General features: G+C 25.9%; 2 protein-coding genes across 2 annotated transcripts; both read right to left on the bottom strand.

The window, feature by feature from the left end:
* LOC101238352 (TIMELESS-interacting protein) lies at positions 1-982 on the bottom strand. Its single transcript, XM_065791158.1, has one exon. The coding sequence runs from the start codon at positions 980-982 to the stop codon at positions 257-259; it is 726 nt and encodes a 241-aa protein (XP_065647230.1). The 3' UTR covers positions 1-256.
* Positions 1-27,711, bottom strand: LOC100210057 (peroxisomal biogenesis factor 3). Its single transcript, XM_065791156.1, has 3 exons — positions 27,143-27,711; positions 25,046-25,354; positions 1-2,001 (listed from the first exon to the last, which is right to left on the bottom strand). Exons 1-3 carry the CDS (start codon positions 27,690-27,692, stop codon positions 1,784-1,786), a joined length of 1,077 nt encoding a protein of 358 aa, XP_065647228.1. The 5' UTR covers positions 27,693-27,711; the 3' UTR covers positions 1-1,783.

The raw sequence follows: 27,711 nt of genomic DNA, 5'->3' as shown, positions 1-27,711 counted from the left end.
AAAATTTAACTAATTTTACTAATAAAAATTTCATACAGACAAATTTTTTATTCAAAAAAAAAAGAAAAAGAAAAGCAAAAACCTAATCAAATGTTTCATAAAGTTGTGCTGAGATCACATGAATCTTCAGGTGATGTCATGATATAAATCATCAAGCTCATTAATCCTCAATAACATTACAAACAAAATAGTGAATCATACAGTACAAACAAAATAGCGAATCATACAACTCATAAGTGGCATCATTAAATTCATATCAATATTCTGTGTCTATAACTAAGTCATCACCATGATTAATTTCTAAAACTTCATGTGCTCCATCATTAGTAAAGTTTAAAGCATTTTCCTCAGATGGTTGGTTCAAAGATTGTTCAAGTTTAAGCTTACGTTTTGCAATAGCTTCTTCTCTTTTACGGGAAATAGTTTGTCTCAAATCTTCAGTTATCAAAAATGATTCATCAGGTGTTACAATAGACTGGTTTAGTTTCTGAGGTGAGTCTCCACCGAACAAAATTTCGCTGTCTGTTCTAAGCGACAACTTGTTTGTAAGCAAAGAATCAGGAGTATTTTGGTTTTTGTTTCGATTTTGCTGCAAAAAGTTTCGAATTTCTTTTTTGCCACTCAACATCTCAATTTTTTCCACAAAATCTTGAAAACAAAGTCTTGGGTAGCACTGCTGTGCCCAATATTCATACCGCTTAAGAATAACTTTTAAATTGGCAAGCTCATGACCACGACAAGATTTAAGTTTTATTCCTTTAAAATAACTGTTTAATTTTGAAATTCCTTCATGTTTTTCATCTAAAAGCCAAGCTTGATTAAGGGGTGGGAGTCTGTTAATAACCCTCTTCTTTTTTTGCTCTGCTGTTGTGACACCTGCATCCTTGTTTGCAGTAGATGTTTCAAGATCTTCACCAAATAAATCTTCTGCATTGACAGGATTTTCATCAACAACTAATTGATTTTCTTCATCACTGATCATATTAAATAAATAATGAATAACTATAAAAGCGAAAGAATAAACTTAATAAAAATACCTGAAAATAATAAAAACACCTGAAAATAATAAAAATACCTGAAAATAATAAAAATACCTGAAATGAAACTTAAACTGATTTAATTATTTCTCAAAACTTGACAACAAAATCAAAGCATCCACCATTTCCTTTTCCCCATTTTCACCATTACTCACTTACCACTATTACCAATTATAACCATTTAACTCTCACACCCAGCCACCCTTAACACTTGCCACTGCTATGGTTAATATGTATTAATTTTAATTACATAAACAATTTAACAAGAATAATTTAAGCTCTCACCCTTAACACTTGCCACTGATATGGTTAATTTAATTTAAATTACATAAGAATAAGCAAATTTAAAAAAATAATTATAAACATATAACAATTGGTTCTATATAATACAGAAAAACAAATTTGTATGTAATTGAAATGTAACTTTGATACTTTTGAGTAATATCTACGTAGGATATTTTTGTTTGTCTTAAAAACAAATTAATAAAAATATTAATACTTAAACTTGTAGTATTAAAAAAATAAACACGTTTAAAAACATTAGATATAAAAAACAACAATAAAATGAAAATAAATAAAAAGCTCTTTAGTCAACTATAATAAACAACCGACTTGATAATCTTGAAAACACATTTTCAGAATGAAAATTGGGCATCTTTATTTGCATTCATATCCAGTATGACTCTTATTGCTTGCATAAATTTTTTGTCCAATCAAAATATTTAAAACTTTTTACTCTGAGAAATTCAATTATATACCCTGCTAAATGCATCAAAGATATTAGATGAAAATTCATGTAGTGAACTCTGTGAAAAAACAGAATCAAGAAAATTGTTCTGACCAGATTTGAATATCTGGTGGAGTTGCTGGTTGAGTAAAGGTGTAATCTTTGCCATCGGAAGTTCAATTTCTTTGAAAAAAGAGGTATGTGCACATGATTCAACAGAAGTAATTGCTTCAGGGTCTAAAAAAATTTTTAGTATATATATACACACATGCTGATCTATATACTCTATAGTACATGTGTGTGTGTATATATATATATGTATATATATATATATATATATATATATATATATATATATATATATATATATATGTATATATATATATATATATATATATATATATATATATATATATATATATATATATATATATATATATATATATATATATATATATATATATATATATATATATATATATATATGTAGTTGATGTATGTACGCTCCTTGTATATTCTACTTATTTGTCAATTGATGTAACAAAAATAAAAAACATTCTAAATCTGGAAAGTTTTTTATTTTTTTAAAAAAAATAAAAAACATTCCAGTTGATTAAGTTACAATTTTGTGGCTTTTTAAAAAACAATCAAGTATAATTTGTTTCCTCAACTAAATTTTTTGTCATTTTTAAACACAAAGAGCTGTTAAGAGCCGTTTTTACCACAAAGAATAATCAAAAAGCCTTTACTATAAGAATATAAATATATGCAGCCCTCAGAATTAGGGTCAGCATTTGGTAATACGATCTAACTGCCTACCTTAAAGCATTTGAGGTTGGCAAAAAATTGCTGACCTTGTTTTTATGTTTTATTGTATATTGAGAAAAAAATTTTTTGCCAACCTGATGCCGACCTCTAACAGTTTGAGGTCAGTAATTTATTGTTGACCTCATTCTTCCTAATTCCGAGGGTTGTATATGTATATATCAAGCCTTATCAAGAGATGCGTGTGGTTGCATTCCTTATAAGACAAACAATATAAATTTTTTTGTTGACAATATGGCCATGGCTCTTTGCAAGTTTTGAAAATCTAAACAAATCCAGACGAAACTTATTGAACATCAAATTTAGTACTTATAACAAACATTATAATATAAAAAAACCTATAGAAAAGAATTTCTTCTAGGATTGTAAAACAGTCCTAGAGTAAAACAATAAGATACCAGCAGCAAAACATTACTTTAAACCATCAAAAGCCGTTTTCCAATTATAACTTGCTGTGACAATGCTCTCTGAGAATCAAAATAGAACTAATAAATAAAACATTTAATGACTAATCACTTGACTAAAAAGCATAACTTAGAACTTTATAGTTTTCAAATAAAGTAGGGTGGCCCTAGGTACAAGGATTTTTATCAATATATTTTGACAATAACTTTTATTTAATAAATTTTTTAAGATATAATTATTGTTTTTCAAATATTCGAATAATTTTGATTAACTTGAAACCCAACATGATACACTTTTGATAATATTAAGAACTTGTTAAATGTTCAAGGGTCTTGAGGGACCTCTAAAAATATTTTTCACTCAAAAATATTTTAAATCCAGTGTTTTTTTATCCTATAGAACACATTAGGAGGGGGGGGGGGGGGGCCTAAAATTTTTTTAATGTTGTTTTTTGGGATACCCTAATACATATTAGGGTGTCTCAAAAACAACATCCCAAATATATACATACATACATATATATATATATATATATATATATATATATATATATATATATATATATATATATATATATATATATATATATATATATATATATATATATATATATATATATATATATATATATATATATATATATATATATATATATATATATATATATATATATATATATATATATATATATATATATATATATATATATATATATATATATATATATATATATATATATATATATATATATATATATATATATATATATATATATATATATATATATATATATATATATATATATATATATATATATATATATATATATATATATATATATATATATATATATATATATATATATATATATATATATATATATATATATATATATATATATATATATATATATATATATATATATATATATATATATATATATATATATATATATATATATATATATATATATATATATATATATATATATATATATATATATATATATATAAGGGCAATTCTGTTTTTTCCACCAAATATTGGTATAGATGAGGAAAATTCTGTGACTAAAACTAAGAACAATAATGTAATTATTTTTTAATTAAAAATTTTAACTGATTAAGGAAAGGTATTTTAGGTGTTATTTTCTATTCAAAAAGAAATATTAAAAGCCAAATTAATTATGTTTATAGCGCGCTGTACGGAACAGCAAAATAATAAACTTTTTTCATACAATCATTCTGGGTAACATTAAATTTGCGGATAACATTGAATAAAACCTGTAAATATTCTCAAAGTTTTTTTTTCTTTGGTGATTTCATTGTCTGTTGCTTCAATGAGAATATAACAAATTACTTTTTTTTTACAGAAGTTTTACATAGTTAAATAAATTTTATTTGTCAAAAATAATGTTTTTATCCTATTTCAGTGACACAGTTAAAAGTGGTGATAATATTGTGTTTTTAATTTAGAATATTTAGTATCGTGAATATCAGGTAAATTTTTTTGTATTTTATCAATTTATTTGTCAAACTTTAACATAAACTAGAAATAATATTAACTTACATGTTTTTTGCTACAAAAGGTATATATATTTCCACTCAGCTAAAATATAACTAAAATCAGGGTAATTTTGAATATTTAATTTTACTCAAAAATGTTTTTTTTGTTGCCTGGGTAACATTGCAATTATACATAATAAATAATAGACATCTTTTTATTGTAGAATTAAAGAAACTATTATTAACATATTTTGATATTTTAATTTTTATTATGCATGGCTATTTTGATAATTTTAGCCAATTAATAAACTAATTTTTATTAATAATAACTATTATCTTTATTATATTATTCATATTTTGGTGATTGCATTCCTGAGGAGGGGGATCACCATTATCCACTACTTAATTCTGATTGGTTATCATGGCACCAACATTTTTTTACCTCTTACACCCACGTATTATAGCACTTTGTGAGCTTTATATTATAAATTTGTTACATTAACAACATTTATATACTTTTATCGCACACAAGTGATTATCAGTTTTCAATTTATTATCTAGAGTTTAGACAATAAATAGTAGCACATTTATTAGCCTATTTTTTCTTTTTATATTGCCCGTACTATCATTTATCATTTTACTTAATATTTTGTTATCTACTTATTTTATTTTATTGTTTTTGTATGGTGCGATAATTTTAGCCATGGTTGACTTGTTTACTCATAGACCATTGTTTTATCATTTGTTTAGGATCACTAGAGCGTGAGTTATTGTTCACCCTATCCCTGAGTCCTAAAATTTTATTCCTCCTTCAAAATAGTCTTTACATTCATTTATGATTCTCACCCAATGACATCATCTACAATCTACTTCTAATTTCACATCTCCCATGTCTACATAACTGGGAGATATGAAAATAGAACTACGCAAAAAATTTTATCCTTAAAATTTCAGCATAAAATCTTTTGCGGTTCATGAGATATAGTCATTTGAAATTTCTGACTTTTCAAAAAATAAAAACTTCAGTAGCAAAAACGTGTTTTTTCATACTGAAGCTCTATCTTTTAAAAACAAAATTTTAGAAAACTTAGTTTTTTATTGTATACAACTCCAGACTTACTTAAATAAAACTTTGACATTGAATTCTCGAATGTCACATTTTTTCCATAATGGCTACCTAAAAAACTGTTTGCAAATATAAAAAGTTGAAAAGACATATTTTTTTTAGTTTCTATATATATGGTAGGCTTCCAAATTTTTAGAAATTTACTGATAAGATACAACTCAGTAAAAAATTATAGACTTCTAAAAATGGCTGCGGCTAAAACTTAGGAAAACGTGCCTCCACTTCAAACCACTGGTAACTTACGATCAACACTGGTTTTAATAAGATTTTTTTTTTCTTTTCTACTATAATAGACTTTATCACAGTGATTTCAGAAAAAAAAATAGGGGTACTCATGGGGAAGTTACAAAATCAGAACAATGAAAACTGCCCAAAATGCATTAAAAACAATAAAAATAAAACTATTTTTGTACTTTAGTTTGTACTATATATTGTAATGCAAAGTATGTATGAATTTAAAAGTGTTTCATAATCAGTACTAGAAATAAGTCTTTAATTAAGCCTGAATTAAACTCAGTCTTTAAATACCCTAGCTCTTTCCTGCCCCTCCCCCGTCTATTTTTTAACATGCACATTTTTTCCCAGAACTTAGAAAAAAATTGTAATCGAACGCTTCTCTTTACATGGTGTGCCTGGTTTCATGTCTGATGTATGAAGTGCCTTTATGTCCAAACACACTACTAAACATACACATATAAAAACTGAAATTTAGTTTTTAATGTTTTCATATAAAACTTATATGAAAGTAGAATAATTATATTAAAGTAGCAATATTTGCATATAAAACTTATAAGTAGCCTATTAGGTAAAAATGAAAAGAAAGACTTTTAGTCTAGTTTACCTAATATCATGACTATAAATTTACCTACTATCGTGGCTATAAATTTTATAATATTTTTCGAATACATTCACTATTCCACCCCTCCCCATTAATTTGACTTATTTAATTATCATGTTTAAATTTAGATTATAACTTATACCAAATTATAAGAGTTATTTGACTTGTCAACGCAATGCACAAGTTGATTATGTAATAAAGAATATTATTGTGTAATAAGCAATCAATATAAACATTAAGTCTTCTAAATAAATTTTTGCTAAAAAAACTGTTTAAAAGAAATTAATCAAATTTATAATAATTTTGCTATGTAGTTATTTAATTATGTTAGCTATGCTATTGTACAATAAAATAATTCAGTTTTTTCTTGAACTGATAGTTCATTCCATTTACCAGTTGTTGATTGAACTTTTAAAGATAAGATTTTGCATAAAATGTGCATTATTGGAACCCTACAAATATCTTCTTTATGTGGCCATGTAAAAGTGTTTAAGAAAATGAACTTGATAAGAACACCTTGATTTTCTTCAGATATTTCCACAATATTGCCTAAAAACCATTTTGCATCACATGCTATATTAATTCCTGGTGAAAGAGAAGCAAATGGAACTATATGCTGCATTTTAGGAACATTTACATTAGTATACATATTGTCAAATTACATCTGACTCATCGGTAAAGTAGATAATGATTGTGGTTTAAAACAATGGCGGTTTCTTGTTCCTGGAATTGTTGAACAAGTAGCATAAGGTTCTTCTAATTTAAACTCTATGCAATGTAATAGAATTGCATCATTTAAAATGTATTGAAAATGCATTCCTTTGGATATTTTGTCTACACCAACCATACATTTTCTCAGGTGAATTGATAGGATCTGTAAGTGATTGTAAACTGGCCTTAGCTACAAGTCTTTTGACAGAGCCCCCAACGCCATCGCGCACACTCTTTCCATGTGGTGTAGCAAAAATTTATGATCTAATTCATGGTGACATAAGTTAGAATTTTTGTATTGTGAACCTGCACCATCACTAAAATAAATGCAATCGTTAAAGTAAGGCAACAGTTCTTTTGTTTTATTACATCATAAATGAAACAATGAACTGAGTTTGTATTGTGTTGCAAATGATCTGAAATGATACAAATACTTTTATATTTTATCATATTTTCTGCCATATAGTAAATAACAAAAGGATGCAATGTTGCTTGACTGTTGTTCGAATGGGAATCTTGTACTGCATCTTGAATTAAAAAACTGCAATTCTCAGCAAAGTCTAGTAATACTAAAATATGATTACTTGGTAATGTTATTTTTAGATGCTACAAATATGCTGCTTGATTTTTAGCTATATAATGGTGGTCTCTTAATTGGTCTGTTTATTGACAAGCTTTTTCAATAAAATCATACATTGGAAGAGTTACTGAAACTATATTATGTTTTTTGTTGGCTTTTTGCGACTGATTAAAGGTGTTATCTTCCATACTGTGTCTAAGGATTGCAATTCCGGGATCCCGAAATCCCAGGATTCTGTACAAATTGTTTGTCCCGAAATCCCAAGATTAGTCTCCGAAATTTCCCGGGATTTTGGGATTGTCTTAAAAAAAGTAAAAGTACAAAAAGTTTCAGCTTAATTTGTAATTAAGAAATTTAGACATCATAAAATGTAAATATAGGCTTTGGAATTGTAGCTGCTTGGTTTTGTAGCTGTTTATCCTCTTTGCAATGTTTTTTTATTCTCCCTCTTTCCATATTTTATCGAAAATGCAAACTAAAAACATTATTGCTTATTTACAATATTATACTATATATACATTTATTATATGTTTAATCATACATATTTTGTACGATTAAACATATAAAAAATTTATATATAGTATAATATTAAAACTAATATATTATTAAAAATAAATAAAATTTTAGCACTTGCTAATTGGAAGATTAAACATTTTTAATAAAAGAAATACCTTTATATTTTGAATTTTCTAATTCATTCTAATTCCAATGTTTGCGTGATTTTAATTTCATTTTTATGTCCACTCAATTTAACTACAAATGTGTGCGTAATTTACAAAAGTTTAATTAATGAAGTTATCAAAGTATAGAAGGTTTATTAAACTACAAAAGTTTACTTAACGCCCATTCAACTGATGAAGTTATCCAAATACATAAGGTTTATTAAATAAACTTTAGTTAACGTTATTTTAAGTAGAACTTGTTTTTGAAGAGAAAGATTATATTCGAGATTCAAATGGTTCATTGTTAATTAATGAAACATCTGAAGTTAAAATTAGGCACCAAATTATTGGTTATAACAAAAACGTCAGGAAAATTGTAAAAATGTTTAAAAGGAAATGAAAATTAAACAGAAATGAAAATTATTTACAAAAGTACGTAAAAATTTAGTTTAGAAAGATCATTTAATCATGGATTGCAAAATCCGATGTAGCAGCTTAAATGAGAACTTAAAATTAAAAAAAATATTGTAAAAAAAAGGCACTTCTAGATTTAGAATTAGATTCCAACATTAATGATTCAATTAAAATGAACAAGAAAGAATGTAAAATAATATCTAATTTAGTAGTACTTTTACTCCCAATTAAGCAACTGTGGTAGCACTTTGTCGACAAGACGCAACTTTAATTTCTTCTGAAAATGCATAAAAGTTTATGTTGACAAAAATAAATGAAGAAAAATCTGAAGTCGGAAAAAAATTGTATAATGTTTTGAGTCGCCGAATTTAAGAGTGGAGAGCACCGTTAAGGAGCTTAGTATGTCTTCGTGGCCAGGTTACTTTATAAAAAATTCCAGAAGTTTTTCTACCAAATACAAGTACCAAAAATAAAAAAATTATGATAAACCTGATAAAGTGTTTATACTCGGCAAATGCCGAATGACAAACACTCTACCACGACACCACTAACGCTGTGGTTCATGAGATATGGTCATTAGGGTACGTCATACTAAAAAATGTTTGAAAATTAAATTTAGGGAGTGATTTTATTATGGGTTGGGGTAAGTTAAGCAATATTCAACCAAAAAAAATTTTAATTTTTTTTTTTTGTGTGTGTAAAAATTAACTTGAAAAATGTAAAAAAGTGTATAAAAATGCGACTTACAAGCATTAAAAAATACAACAAAAAATTAACAAAACCTAACTAATGTCTTCTAAATTTTTGATTATCCAATTTTTAATAAGTCCATTTGTTGTTGTAATCTATGAATTATAGAACACAGTTACTTAGTACTTGTTATTTGCTTTGCGTTAGTAGTGAATTTCATAGTGTATATTTCAATATCAAAAAGTTGTAATATTTGTTGCATTTTATTTGTGGTTTTTCATTATAAATGTTTTTGTTTTACAGTCAAAAATAAATAAACTAGAATATTGTGTTATGGAGAGTTTAAAATTGAAACAAACTAGACATTCTTCTACAACTACTTTAACTAAGTTGGAAAAGATTGGTTGGAAACAAAAGTTCCTACACTGAGAGATGTACTAAGGAAAGGTCTACATATTCAGAAAAGTTTGCTTCTTTCTGATGATCTTGATAGGTCAGTTTTTTGAAACGATATTACAATATTATATAAACGATATAATAGAATTTTAGTGGGCACAGGACGTCTAATAACATCCATAGAACATCCATTAGACATCTTGACACCCGTTGGGCGTCTTGGACATTCAAAGGACATCCAAGTATTAGACAGTCCAAGTATTTCAAATGACAATGTTAAAACAGTTTAAATTTTATGTTTATTAGGAGATGTCATCTACCTATAAAAGAAATCTCAGTGGTATTGGCAGACTTGGTATTGAAACAATGGTCTCAATCCAATGCTTTGTTTAAGACTGGACAAATTGTTAGATATAACAAAATGTAGGTGTAACATTTTACTTTGTACAGATAAAATTCTCCTTGTAAGGAAGTTAAAAATTGTTCTGCAGGAGTTCATATTTTATGCATTTGCTCTAAAGCTATCAAGTTGCCACAACTTGATCTACTATGGCTCAAATCTCAAAGAGATAAGGTTGGTGAAAAATCAGGCTACCAAATATACCAACTAGACAAGGAAGAAACAGAAAGACAGGTTAAAGCAGTGAAACGTAAAATAACAGATATCGCATCTATAGAAAAAAGAAAAAATTTGATTAAAAAACCTCACATTAATACACAGGTTCAAATTGAAAACATCGAAGACAAAGCTTATGAATCAGTGGGGCATGACTTAGATCAGAAACTTCACCTGAAAAAATTAAAGATGCAAATGAAGAATCCTCAGAAGACAACTCCAATAACATCAAACAAAAAACTTCCCCATTTATTACCATTAAACAAAACTACATGAAGATCCCTAATACAGCACTAGCATCTCTTCGATTTGACATATCTCCTGCTGCTACATCTGCAATTGTATCTGCTTTTCTTCAAGATTTGATCAAATCAAATTACTTGACTCCAAAAATGGCTAGTTTAGCATGTGATCCTAAGAAGATTTGGAGAGCCAGACAAGAGGTTATGGCTAAAACTAGAGTTTTGTCAGAAAAAATAATTATTGAAGCTCCTATCAAAGGCATATTTGTAGATGGAAGAGAAGATCCTACTCTAGTTTTGATTGAAGATTCAATTACTTTAGTAATTGAATCTTCAATCAAAACTAGAGTAGGATCTTCTCTTCCAGCGTTTTGTCAAAGAACAGAAAAGCAAGAGAACATAAGTGTTACTTCTGAACCAGATGGAAGCTATTTGACCCATTACACACCTTCAAAGGGTCCAAACAAACCAGCTAAAGAAGCTGCAATCGGTCTTTATAACTGGATGGTTCCTAGAGGAATTGATCAAACTATAATTGTGATCGGATCAGATTCTACAAATTCAATGACTGGATCTAGTAACAACGACGGATTATTAACTCACCTGGAGAAACTTATTGGAAGAAAATGTTTTTGGTCAATTTGCATGTTACATACCAATGAGCTACCTTTAAGACACCTGATTGCAAATCTTGATGGACCTACAAACTCCAAAGATGGATTCAAAGGGCCTATAGGCAAACTATTATCAAAAGTAAATCAATTAAAACGACTAGAAAAGTTTGAACCGATTAGATAGATTAAACCTTTAATTAAAATTCCGGATGATATTTTAAAGACTATGTCAGCCGATGCGTCACTAAGCTACAAGTTAGTTTCTTGTCTTGAATCAGGTATCTTGAATCATTCACTTGTCAACAGAAAATGTGGCAATCTTTGCCATAGCAGGTGGCTCACAACCGGTCAAGCAATTTTTTGGCTTTACATTAGTACTACCAGGGACGTGGTGGGGATCGAAATCGGAACCTTTCGCTTATGAGGCGAGCGCTTTACCACTACACCACTACCACATAAATGTTAACAAAACAAATTATTTTATCTCAAGCAAATGATAAATTGATTGATAATTAAAAAATTCTTAAGTTAATGCTTTGTTTTTATTCAATCAATGCCATAAACTCTGAAAGTTTACAATTTTTTACCATACTTTGATCTGAGAGTTGGTCTCTTTTAGCGTCTCTATAAGACTTATATTTTATGGGTGATATCAAATAACATTTAAGCTTTTATATTTGTATTAATTCTTTAAATTTTAGTCAATTTTTGCAACATGCTATATTCAAGTGTCAAGTATATACGTTTGCACAACTATCCCCTGTATTGTCAGTTTTTAATGTTAAAGCCAGAATCAGTTTTATACTTTTTAAATTATTTTTTATTAAAATGTGTTTGGTTTTACATATAAAATCTTCCACATTCATACCAATTTTTGCTTTTGAAAAATTTTGCTTGGTGGAATAGCCCAAATATATATATATATATATATATATATATATATATATATATATATATATATATATATATATATATATGCATGCGTGTGTGTATATATATATATATATATATATATATATATATGCATGCGTGTGTGTATATATATATATATATATATATATATATATATATATATATATATGCATGCGTGTGTGTATATATATATATATATATATATATATATATATATATATATATATATATATATATATGCATACGTGTGTGTATATATATATATATATATATATATATATATATATATATATATATATATATATATATATATATATATATTTAAACAACTTTAAAATGTATTCTACAAAATAGAGTACTCAATGTTCTTAAAAGAACAGAGCAATTATAACTTAGTAGAAAATCACTTAACAAAATTTTTTTATCATTTAACAGTGTTTCATCAATAAAGACTCATCAGAAAAATTTTCTGATGAGTCTTCCCCTCAAATTTTGATGAAACTTGTGAGTTTTTCATTATTGAGAAAAGCAATTCCTGAAAATTTCAGCATAAAATCTTTTGTGGTTTATGAGATATGGTCATTTGAATTTTCTTATTTTTTCAAAAATCATATATTTCAAATGACCATATCTCATGAACCACAGCGGTAGTAGTGTCGTGGTAGAGCGCTTGCTTTATAATATATATATATATATATATATATATATATATATATATATATATATATATATATATATATATATATATATATATATATATTAGTGCTATGACTTTATGACATTTCGTCTTTTTGTAAAATAAATAATTTTCTGTGTCATATAAGTAGTATTTGCAGGCAATAGCATTATGACTTTTTAATGCCTAAAATTTTCTTGAATCTTATGGAACTTTCTAGACTTTTATGGACTATTCTTGATGATTTTAGAAACCTCTGAAATTTTCTGGAGTCTTCTAGAAATTTATGGAAATTATCAAGATTTTCTTGCCTAATTGAGCAATGCTAATAATTATAAATAAATTTTCGTCAGACGACAGTCAAATAAGTAAAAGTGCGCTTGTTATTGATTTTCAGAAATATATTCAAGTAATATCTTCAACCATAATCGCTTATAAGAAAAGTGCTTCCACTATTGCAAAAAACAAGACAATCTGTATGAAGAATCTCATATAATTTTACGAGTCACATAGGAAAAGAAGAATTGTTCAACTAGAAGAACAATCACTAGAAGATAACAGCAGGATACCATCAAAATCCAAACTGTTGGTCACTATCTGTTCCCAGGAAAATCCAAAGGGAGATAAGAATGCATAAAGCAAAATGAGAAAGAAGTAACAAGTTCATGAAAATTTAATGAAATTAATTTTTACACATTTATGAATGAAGTTTTAGACATCACAAAAAAAGATGTTGAATGACTCTGCAGTGAGGACAAAAGAATGTATCAACTTCAAATTGAAAGCAAAGAACAGGTCAAGTATCCAACTGGGAAGGCCGCTAGTTCAAAAACTATTCATTCATACAAAAGAAAAAAAATATTCTTGAAGCCTACTTTAACAACATAAACAGCAACAGCAACAATGTCAACTTCTGAATCTGAGTCTGAGGCCGAATATCAAGATTCTGAAGAATCAGAAGAACAGTCCATAAGTACCGGGCAAGAACAGCAAAATAAAAAATGCAACCAAATTAGTGACATCTTCAAAGTTATCAAGCAGCAAAGCACCAACCAAAACATTCAGACACAAGTATAATAGTACTTATATTTATTATTATTGCCTTTCAAAAATATATTCAAGTTTTATCTTCAATCTTAATATCCAATAAGAAAAGCGCTTCCTCTAGTGAAAGAAACAAGACAATCTTGTTGAAGAATGTTGTTTGATTTTATAAGTCACATAGGAAAAGAAGAACTGTTCCACTAGAAGAACAGTCACTTAAAAATAACAGCAGGATAGGGGAGAGAGGGACACCATGATACATGGAGCACCATGAAACATTTTAATTGTGAAGGCATCTTAAGAGTAGTGACAACCACTTTCATATAGTGAAACAGTAACTACTAGAGCTATGTTTTGAAAAAATAATTTTATATGTGAAATTTTTATTTTTTTGATGACAAAGTAATTTAAAAGTTTTTAAAGCTAATAAGTTTTAAGGTATCTTATTCAATATGTTTATCTGTAAATAACATTATTTTTTAAACTACAATCCATAAGCTCTTTACTTCATTAAACAAAATCATTGAAACAAGTTCATACTAAAAATAAAGCGATTGTTTTCTATTAGCAAGTATGGGGTAACTTATATATGTTACCCCATACATATAAATACAAGGAGATCCCATTTCGATACAAAGCCATTACTTATTGACACTTAAGAATGAAATTTAAAACAATATATTATCTGGTCTTTTGAAATATAATTTGGACCATTGGATGCATTATTTGAGTTATATATTTTAATTTATTTATATTTCAAGTAAAAATCTTTTTTCTATATTTTATACTTTTTATTTACTTTTTTAATGATGCTCATAGTGTGTATCAAGATACCTCATGGGTGGGGTACCTTTAAACAAATTTCTAATTTTACTTTAAATAGTCACACAAGTTTAACCTGTTATTTTCTGGTAATTTATAAATTTAATTTTGAAGGTATAAATTTATTCTACAAATTAAAAAAAAATTTTATGAAGGAATAGCCAAAACTGTGTCATGGTGCCCTACTCTTTCCTACCACTCAAAATTCCAATTGTTGGTCACTTTCTGTTCCAGGAAGAATCCATCAAATGGAGTCGAGAATTCAAAAAGCAAATTGAGAAAGAAGTAAAAAATTAATGGCAAAATAAATTAACTTTTCCACACTTATCAATTCAAATCGTACAGGCAAAACTGGATCAAGTGCTGAAGGCATAATATAAATGTGTAAAACAAAGAAAATATGATTAATTGAATAAAGTTTTGAAATCACAAAAAAAAAAAGGTAGTGGCTCTGCAGTGAGGACAAAAGATTATATTATCTTCAGATTGAAAGCAAAGGACAGGTCAAGTATAAAACCAGTAAGGCTGCTAGTTCAAAAACTATCCATCCATACAAAAAAAGAAAAATGTCCTTGAAGCCTACTTCAAAAAAGTAATGGCAAAAGCAATGACGTCAACTTCCAAATCCAAGTCTGAGGCAGAATATTAGTAACATCTTCAAAGTAACAAATTAGTAACATCTTCAAAGTTATCAACCAGCAAAGCAGCAACCAGTTGTCTTCAGTTATCTCAATATGGGATTGACATTAAGACACCTTCACAGTCTGGTACATTAAGATCAACTATAAAAGAAGCTGTTAAACTTAAAAATGAAATGAAGAAATCACTATATTAAAAAAGCTGGTCACTGCACTTTGATGGTAAGCGTATTAGTCACCAAGAATATCAAGTGTTAATGTTGAAGAATAAACAAAGAGAAGTTAAGTTACAAACACTAGATCTACCAGACGGAAAAGCAGATACTGTTATTAAAGGTATAACAGCTATTCTAGATAAATACAATTTATGGAAGACATAAAGATAATTGTAGCACACACTATGAATATAAATAGTGAAAGAAGGAGCTAGATTGTCAGTCAGTTATAAAGATGCTGAACTGGAAGAACCACAATTTATTGGTTGTCGTACATCATGATCTTGAAAGAGTCTTTCGCATAGTAATGGATGAAGAACTTGAAGGAAACAACATCTCGCTCAATATTGAATACTAGCTGAGATCGGACCCGTAAAAATACGGGTCTTTGTAAGTCTTTTTCAAACCAAGTTTTTCTATACTTTTTCCTTATATATCCTAGCTTTTCGGATCCATAAAATACGGGTCTTTATCAAAAACTACTATTTCTATACATATCTATTCCACACCCATTGTTTGTATACCTATTCCTTATTTACTTCAATATTTTTTAGTAAAATAATTTATTCTGAAAAAAACATTCAAGAGCAAAAAACTTAACATATGCACCTTTTCCGCATACGTAGAGCTTATAAGAGACTTATAATTAGGTTTGTTTTTCTGCTAAATGCATTTCATTAATAGCTCAGTGGTTAAGTGTGCTATCATCAGTTTTGTTTTGGGGGGTTTAAGACCACTACTCAGCATAACAAATTTTGAAATTTTTTCAATCTTGCTTATATATTTATAGCAAAAAAATAATAATATAGCAAAAAAGATTTCTAAATAAAAAAAAAAATTTTTAAAGTTGTTTCATTTTATAGATATATTATATGCAATTATCTCTATATAATGCCTGCAAACTCAATATATGCTAAAGATGTTTACACTTACAAACATTTGTACATAATGCTATACAAATGGAACTAAGAAGATCTTAGATCGACGTCAATGCGCAAAAAAATTTTGCGCATTGACATTGGTTTGTCGCAAAAAAAACCTTTATACGGCAAGTTTCCTTTTGCATTTATCTTACATTTTCTGATTAAGTTTAATTATGTTGCGTACAATTGCATAAAAATATATAAAACTGGTACAGATATATTGATTCACGGATTAGAGATTGTATTTATTACAATAGTAATAAATAAATAGCTTTTGTCTTCTATTAAAGATATACGGAATATATTTTATGGGATATTAGAATATATCCCATAAAATATATTCCATATATCTTTAATAGAAGAAGTTTTTTTTTTAAATTTAAATAAAATCTTATTTCTAGTTTGTTTTTCTAGTTTTTTGCCACAAAATGACGTCACATACGCAAAAAAATTGTGGCTTCTACAATTTACAAAAAAGCCTCGTCTATCATTTTTAATGGTCTAAGAAGCAGATAACATAATTTTAGCAATCAGAAATTATCAGGAGAGGGGCAAATTTTAAATTTTCCACTTGGATGAGACAATACATTATGTGTTTTTTCAGTCTTGTCAATTTTTTTAAATATAATAACATTCATACAAAAAATCAAAACAAAACAGCTTGAGCAAAAAAGACTTGTAATTATTAGAAAAGTTTACTTATATTGCATACGATCCTGAATAAAATGTTATATAAGTGGATTTTTTACATTTTATAAACAATATACATAAACAAATAGCATATTTGTTTATATATATATCATTTATATAGGGATGGTTAAGTGCCAAACCTGCCTATACAACAAAGTTTTAAAAAAGTTAGTTTTATATTAAAAAACGATTTATATAATGTTTCTTTGCAAACACCAATATACTATACTTATAATTTTTAAGTGCACTAAACTGCAATTACTTTTAATTTTTTTGGTTTAGTGGCTTTTGTTAAGAGCTTCTAAATTTTGCGTCAAATTATCTTGTTTCAACATATTTATTGTATCATTCATACTAGAGTCGTTTTTCAAAACGCCTTTAAGTAAAAAAAATCAATTTTGACTTTGTTACAAAATAAGCCAGTTAAGTGGTCTTCAGACGTTATTGAATACAAATTTTCAAAGAGTTCTGAAAAAATTCATAAAAATTATTAGTTTCAAAAAACGTTTTACAAAGAAATTCTCCTAATAACTTTTTTTTAAATGCATTTTTCTCGAAATTCATAATAAGCATATTAAGGCGTTTTGAAAAACGGCTGCATTATATATTTATAACAAAAAAACTTTTCAAAAAAAAAATTGTCAAAAGAAAGTTTTTTCTAGCTACGGGCTTTTTTTTCTTTTGCCTCCACAGCAGCACCTTCCCTGGCATTTAGACAAGGAAAACCTGGAAAACCCTGTATATATATATATATATATATATATATATATATATATATATATATATATATATATATATATATATATATATATATATTTATATATAAATATAAATATAAATATATATATATGTTTATATATATTTATAAAAATATAAATATACATATATATATATATATATATATATATATATATATATATATATATATATATATATATATATATATATATATATATTATATATATATATAAATATACATATATATATATATATATATATATATATATATATATATATTATATATATATATATTATATATATATATATATATATATATATATATAAATATACATATATATATTTATATATATTTATAAAAATATAAATATACATTTATATATATATTATATATATATATATATATATATATATATATATATATATATATATATATATATATATATATATATATATACAAAAATATATATACAAATATATATATATATATATCTTTATATATAAATAAATAATTTAAATAGATTCTAAATGTACTAAATACAATGAAACAATGCAAATATTTTTTATCAATTCTAAAATTGAACACAAAAACAGTTTTTAGTAAGAAACTTTATCAATAAGTTTCTTCTTTGCATTTAATAGTTCTAAAACTGAATCTAACTCCATTGATTCTTTTTCTGTTTCATCACATTTTCTTTTTTAAGCATTGTTAAATCATTATTGTCAGCATCTTCAACAGATTGAATAAAATCTTTAAGACACAACATGCTGTTACAAGTAAATTCTTTTTTTTTTTCTACTTCTTCAATTTCTTCTAATTAGATTGCTCTTTGGTGGTTTGATTCACACTCTTTCCTTGAATTAATTTTCTCTGCTAAACTCATTTGGTACTGTTGTCTGGCTGACTTAACTGATAACATTAATGCATTTGTGATATTTATAGTGTCAGCTTGAACTTTTTGAGAACTTATATGATCTCTTATAATGCGATACGAATCTATTGAGTCTGACTGAATATTTTTGTTTAGAATTGATATGTTTATGCTAAAACCATTATCTACAAAAGCTTGACCATAACATACAGTTAAAATCATTTTGATAATATAAGAAAGTTCCTTATGTTTGGCTATATCCAGTTGATGAAAAAAGAAAGGTATCTAAACGAGTGCTTTTTTTATCAAAATTAAGAAATTTTTCTATATTTATTTTCATGTCATTTCTTAAAAGTATAGAATACTGAAGCATGACTTTATCACTTTATGTTGCAGATATAATCTTTAAACTAACAAGATAATGTAACAACCTTTTTAGTTTATTTTGATTAAACTCGATTGATGATGCTTTGAGTTCGACTGGTTCAAAACAACTTGCATTTGCTATGATTGCAGAGTCTAGCGGGAAGCGTTTCAACAGATTTTCCATGGTTTTTGTGAGAAATAAAACACATTCATTTCTAAACTGTTTTACTTCATTAAGAGTGATTTTATCTTTTTTTAAAAGTTCTTTTATTGAAACTTCAGTGGCAAAACCTATAATAACATCTTTCCTGTGTAGCAAATAATCTTTTTTATAGAGATCTAATTTTTTTAAATCACTACCTTTTTTGCAACTTTGAATTACTGATGGTTTAATGAATAAAGTTAAAATATTTGTTATCAATTCCCTAAGATCATTGTACATGTATGGAATCATTGGTTGATCGGTCTGATAGAGTGTCAAGTAGGTTTTAAACAAACTGGCAACATAACTGAAAAATTGTAATTTTGAAACAGTCAAGAAGTCATTTGACGCTTTTTGAACATTAAAAAAACTTTTTGAGGAAGGCTGTTTGGACTTTGATAATTTTTCCCAAAATCTAAATAATTTTACAATGTTGTCTCATTTCAATTAAACGATCTGAAACAACTTGGTCTTCAATCCATCTAGTTGAACAGAAACTTAATGGATAGCGATTTGACTCAGTGACACTGCTATTGTCATAGCATTGTTTTCTAGAGTATTCCAAAATCTAATAATATTATCCATTAGACAATTTTGTGTAACTTTGTTTAAACTTTCATCAAATGAGACAACATAACATGGTGAACTTTTGATGGTTTCAAGAAATAACATATTTAAAATATGGTGCTAACCCAAAATTAATCATATAGCCTATTTTTGTTCTTCCTAATGTTAGTCCTTTTGCAACTTTACTATCTGAAAACATACTAGTAAATAGTTGGCTCATATTAGCAAAAGCATTGTTTGACAATCCATACGTAGCAGTTGCAAGAGTCCATTTAATTCCAGATCTTTTTTTTTCATTAGAAACAACAACAAGTTCTAAAGTTGTTTGACCTACTGCCAGGGGTACTGTCGGTGTAATAGTAGAATTTTTTACAACACGTTTGAAAAAGTGACTTATGGATTTAGCTAAAACATTAACTTGGTGCTTTTTACCTTCATTATGACTCTTAACTGCCTGAACTAACATATTTGACAAGTTAAAGGTTTTGCAGCAACTGCTACATCTAGCAAATTTATTGTCATTAGTCTTTACAAGCCATTCTTTATACTCTGGGAGAGTAAGCCAATCATTTGAAAAAAATGTTTGATCCATTTTATTAATATTATAACTCAAAAAAATTGCATTTTTCTTACAACCATATTATATATTTATAGATAAAATGATTACAATTTATAAAATTGAATATAATACATTTTTATATTATTTTATTTAGGGTCCATCCATAAAGGACATCACGCAAATAGGATTGCAGTCAAGATAAAAAGGGAAAAAAAGCACAAGGGAAAGTAAGGGGGTTATTAGAAAAGGATGTCACTTTCTAGAATTTTTATTTCAAAGTTTTTATGAAGTTATTCTGAGATTATATTTTTTATTTTATTTTTCAAAAGTGTGGCAACAGTCTCAAACATCATTGTGAGATTAAACCAAACCAAATTTAAAATAAATTGTACAATCTTATAAAAAATTACTAATAATATACATTATGAACTTAAACTAGTTTAAACTATAGTAATACTATATGATAAATAACTTTTTTACAAAAATGGGAAAAAAAATTTCCCTGAGTATTACCTGATTAAAAAAAAAAAAATTCCCTGAGTTTTCCAGGCTTTCCCTGGGATTCATGCTATTTCCAGGTTTTCCAGGTTAAGTGGCAACCCTGTATTAAGATTTTTCTTTCGCAGCTTATCAGAACTAATTACCTAAGCACATTAATAACATAAGTATCTCAATCATGACACATATGCAACAAATTTTTTCTCATATTGATACATATTTCAGTATGTTTTAATTTTACTTAATTTGGAATTTACTTACGTTAGATGTTTTCATACACTTTTGCTCACATTTTCTTACAACAAATGTACTGCGACGCTTTCTCGCCACTACCTTGGTTGCAATGGCTGCAAAGGGTTCCATGTCAAACACACTCCAAAGAGCACTAACACTACTAAAAGGATTAAGTTTGGCAATAATATATAGAGATCCCAGAACTTGTAAAGAACTATGAATAGCTCAGGAAGATTTTCAAGAACAACAAAGAAGCGATTATTGAAACAGCAGGATGGCATGATGATATCAAATTTCAATTTCATTTAACTTGGGTATTTCACTTTTTTGAAGAATCTGGAGTATTTCCTAAAGTAATGCTCCTAAATTAAATAATGCAAGATGGAATTCCCTAGCAATACTAGCTTGTTTGGCATTTATTCTTCTACCAGAGAGAAGAGACTCACTACTAGACATTTGTAAATTCATCTTTTACAGATGAGTGGATCATTGGTTTACTGACCAAATGCACAATGAAGATGATTATTATAAGCTATGTAGCAGCTTGTGTGGTCACAAAAATGTGTTGAACTCAGTGAAAAAGTTTTTGAATCAATAACCATTAAGACTGGACATTCACAGAATGAATAAGTGTGCTAAACAAGCAATCAAGTATCTTCAAGATCTTATTGACATCTGTAAAAAGAAAGAGACCCTCCAGCTAAGATTTACTTTGTTTTACAAAGCATAAGAATTGTATATTACGCTTTAATTAAGCTGAATACTACACAACATTTTTTCAATATATATAGTAGCTTTTCATACTATTAGAATTGTTATTTAATTTTGTAATTTTTTATTTAATTTCTACTTTAGATTGTTATGATGTAACAATAAACTGTTAAATGGTTAAAAGCAACGTACATAATAACTATCCAATTAAAATAATTAGAATTAAAAAATAACGATTATAAAATTGTTAGAAATTTTATCCATCGACATATATGGTAAATTCAAATCTTTAGTTTGTGGGTGACCTTTTTCAAAATCGAATAAATGTTTTTTTCATTACTTTTTTACAAATTTTTATTAATTTATGACCCACAAAACCAAAATTACATTAAAAACTTTAAAACATGAATCACTTTATATTTAAATTATCATTTTAGATTTTAGTGAACAGAAAATGACATTTTTTTAACTAAAAATAAAAAATAGGGAATTTAATAATAAAAAGATTTTTTTATCAGTTGTGGAAAGGAAAGGCATGCGATTGCACTTTATTCCTGACCACGCATTTATTTAATTTTTGCAACAACTTAACCACAGCTTTTTAGATTTTTGAAAAAGTTTCAAAAATGTGCTAAGTAGAGTATAAGGTAATAAAGTGAAAAATTGCTTTTAAAGATTATATACTATAAAAGACATTTATTTAAATTATCGAAAGATTTATTGTTAAAAATTGCATTTTTTACGGTGAATGTAAATGTTTTTAAAACAATTTATACAAATAATTTTATAAATAAAAACAAAAACGATTGTTATTATAAATTTTTTGATGAATCCATAAATTTAATGGTCGAAAACATAACAAAGTTATTATTATTTTTTTTTTTGTTATGCTAAGTAAACTTTCTAATAAAGTTTGTTTACACTAAGTTAAACGCTTTTAAAGAAAGTTTTAAAATGCTATTATCATAGAATATTAAATAAAACTTTTTTCTATTTCAAAAGTATTTTTTTTTAACCATGAATGTAATTTTTTTTAAACATTTTGTATTCTTAATTTTATAAACAATGACGACAACGAACGCCTTTCAATAAACTTTTTAAAAAAATACTTTTTGATAATTTAAATAAAGTTAGTTTTTTATTAAATGATAATTTGATGTTTTTTAGTTGATAATTAGGTGTTAGTTTTTTTTTTATTTAAAAGAGCTCGCCTAATATAAAAACATTAGAAAAGATCAAAGTTTTATAGTTCATCGTGTTGGTTTGAAAAGGTTGTAACTGTATTAGGAGAATTTGAAAGAATCTATTAATTTCTTTTAATGTTTTATTAAAGTTATTTATATTATTACTTTTTTATTTGTTTATGTATACTTTTGATTTCTTTTTTTGATTGATATATAAAAATACATAAATAAATAAAAAAAAAAATCATATAAATATTTTTATTTAGACATTAAAAAAAAGAAAAAAGATTTATTTGCTATTCTCCTAATATAAAAAAAATCAGTTAGAAACTCGTCAAACCAACGTGATGAGTTATTCAACCTTAACATAATTACAAAACAAAATTAAAAATAATTTTCTATTAGAGTTTTAGTTTTTCAGGTTTATATTAGTAGATTTTTTTTAGAGCTATAGGTTTTCATTTTTATTTTTAATTTCTGTTTCATTAAGATTTTTTTCTTTTTTATATAGTTTAGCCTGTTTGAAAATTTTTTTCCTTTGATGATTTTATTCAGCGCGTTTTTAATTATCTAAAGAGCAGTGGTCAAACTTTTGGTCAAGATGTCTTGTCCACAACTGTTTCATTATAATTTTTTTCTCTATGTTTTTTTATAAAATGATGATTATATTTTAAAATTTTATATATCACTTTGTTAGAGACCCAACATGACATACTATTGAAAACCTTTATTTTTATAATATTAGAGACCTATTTAATGCTCCAGGGTCACTAGCAATCCAGGGTCACTAGTATTATTTTATTATATAGAACAAATTCAGGGAGTGCCAGCAGACATTTACAAAAAAAACTGTTTTTAGAATCACCTTAATATATATATATATATATATATATATATATATATATATATATATATATATATATATATATATATATATATGCATATATATATATATATATATATATATGCATATATATATATATATTTATATACATATATGTATATATATATATATATATATATATATATATATGTATATATATGCATATATATATGTGTGTGTATATATATATATATATGCATATATATATATATATATTATATATATATATATATATATATATATATGCATATATATATATATATATATATATATATATATATATATATATATATATATATATATATATATATATATAGGCCTTGAAATTAGTGTCGGCAATCTGCAATGCCAATCTAATTGCTGACCAGTGTCTTCAGTCAGCAGTTTTAAAATTTTAAAACTTAATTTTATTTGCTATTTTAAATAAATTAAAAATGGCAAAACAAATGCCTTTTTTAAATTCTAAATAAAATTATTATTCTGAGGTCAGACAAGGTGGTCTGGGACATGGTGGTCTGGAGAATTTATTGATTATTATAAGATATATTATGTTTTTTAGATTGTAATCTATATAAATTCTCTTGCATTATTTATAAATGTTGCACAAATTGTAAAAAGGAAAAAATCAAAGGATATTTTAATTATTCCATTTTGACCTAAAAAACAAAACAATTTATTAACTTTATTAACTAATAATGAGAAATTTTCAGTTTGGTATAGTTTAATTATATCAACCTACTTATTAATTTAGTTTGTTCTTATATAAATTTAAAAAAATGTAATTTGGTTTTTTCAAACAGTTTAATCATTTAGATAACTTATTTTGATTATTTCTTTAGTATTTTAGTTTTTTAATGCTTGACTATTTATAAACTTAACTTTTATATACAATAAAAAAAAAAAGAATAAATAAAAAGTTTGCTAACCTTCTTCATATCCAAAAAAGACATCCTTTAAATTATTGAGAATGCTTTGCAAACCGGAAGAAATGCAGTCCTCCAAAACCAAAGCACAACTATCGCCACTTAAAGTCTCATTAGTTTGGAACATAAGCCTTCTATAACGCTCCTCTGTATTTGATATTTCGTTGTTTATCAAATACCAGGAAAAAGGATGAGAAAAATTGACTGATTTTTTTAAATGACTCGATTTTAATTTCTCGATAACATTTTCTGTGAGACTTTGAAGTTTCAAAAATGAAATCTTTTCCTTTAAAGAAACGCTGCCAATAATTTCTATTAAAAATTAGTAAAACTAACATTTATAAATATATATTTATTATTTTAAAAATATGAATTACTACAGATTTAAATTAGCGATAGTAAACATATATATATATATATATATATATATATATATATATATATATATATATATATATATATATATATATATATATATATATATATATATATACACACACTATAGTGTATTTATACTATACCATAGTGTACCCTCATAAAAGTCATAAAAACAATAACTTATGATTACATGTTAAGTTTACAACAGAAAGACAACAGTCACATATTCCTATCATTATTCCTAGCATCGCTCAAATGAACGCTAAAACATTGGAATCCACTAAAGCCTAAAACGCTCTATAACACATATGTGAGGCCACACCTAGAATATAGCAAGCCAGCATGGGCTCCAAAAAACAAAGCTGATGAAAAGGTAACATAACCAGTTTAATAAAGAGCCATCAAATTATGCCAATCAATAAAAGGTCTTGGATACGAAGAACAATTAGGTCTCAACATCCATTCAGTCAAAGACACAAGAACAAGGGCTGATGCAATTTAATACTTCAAGGAAATTGAATGTCTTGACATTTAACCTTGGTTTTATCCACCATCTAAGCCTAGTTAACAAGTCTTGTGAGTCATTTAAGTCTAGTTAGTAAGTTAACCCCTGATGACTGTTTTAAACAGGCTGGTGCAGTTAGAAAGAACAAAGAACAACTGATTAAACAATCAACAATAAACTTTTGTCAAAGAGAACACTTTTTCCTAAACTGAGTAATTGACATTTGGAATAGACTTTTGTATGTCATTAAAAACTTCAAAACAATAAATAAATTTAAAATCACCTATAATATCCACACAAAAACAATGTAAAACTATATATGTATCCAGGTGTTTTAGTCTCCCATATTGTTTTGGTTAACTCTACTTTAAGTCATAGCTTATGCTTAGTATTATTATTATTATTACTATTATTATTATTATTATTATTATTATTATTATTATTATTATATATATTTATATATATATATATATTTATATATATATATATATATCAGAGGCTATTCTACACCGTTTTCGACAGCGCGTATTTGGGTGCCAGCCTAATTAAAAATTGAGCAACTTTTTTTTTTTTATGTTTTTAATAACAAATATTGTTTTTTTTGCAAAAAAACGCAGATTTTTGGCAATGTTATTGATAAATTTTGCTGGAATGGGGTTCTGCCATCCAAATTTTTTTCCTTGAATAGCCCCTGTATATATATATATATATATATATATATATATATATATATATATATATATATATATATATATATATATATATATATATATATATATATATATATATATATATATATATATATATATATATATATATAATATACATAATGATAATAATAATAATACTGAGCATAAGCTGTAGCTTAAAGCAGAGTTAACCAAAAGAATTTAGTCAACTATACTATATATACACATATATGTATATACATATATAAATATATACATATATGTATATATATATATATACATATATATATATATATATATATATATATATATATATATAATATATATATATATATATATATATATATATATATATATATATATATATACATATATATACTGACTAACTGGGAAGAATGTGTAAGAGTATGCTGCTACATTGACTACACCTTTTCTATATTATTTGATTTTATAAATTTCCCTTAATTATAATTATATTAATATCAAATTTATTTATGCCCATATATTTACAAATTAACATTTATTTACCTTTAACACAAAGTATAACATCATCAACCAATAATGGTAATCTCTTTTCAATGAAAACTTTTACATTGCTTAAATAACGTTTTTGAATATCACTAACATCCATTTCTTTATCATACATCATAGTGACAAACATGTAACCACCAATTATATTTAATTGAACTTTTAAAAGCACCAGAAGCAATACATTCGAAAGAACAGAAGCAATCATTTGAGCCATACTTAAAATTTTTATATTTTCCCAAATTTCAATTTTGTTAGCTGGATTTAATTTCAGAATTTCTAGAAACTGATCTAGATTAGTTTTAGATGTTATGACTTCTTGTACATCAGGCAAAAAAGAAAGAAATGTTGCTGTGCATGTCCTTTGATTAGATTCAAACAAATATTGTTTTTTTGCTTCTTGTTCCATTTCCTTTACCTTTAGCTCAGCCCATTCATTGAATTTCCACGATACAAGCTTGGTAACAGCATATGTGCTTCCAACAAATATACCAGTAAATATAATTTTTTTCCTATGCCTTTTATAAAAATCATATATTGAAGAAAACATTCTTATTTATCTAAAATTT

This window comes from Hydra vulgaris, chromosome 02, assembly GCF_038396675.1.
Source record: "Hydra vulgaris chromosome 02, alternate assembly HydraT2T_AEP".
NCBI classification, from domain to species: domain Eukaryota; kingdom Metazoa; phylum Cnidaria; class Hydrozoa; order Anthoathecata; family Hydridae; genus Hydra; species Hydra vulgaris.
This window is presented reverse-complemented; position numbering and strand designations above follow the sequence as displayed.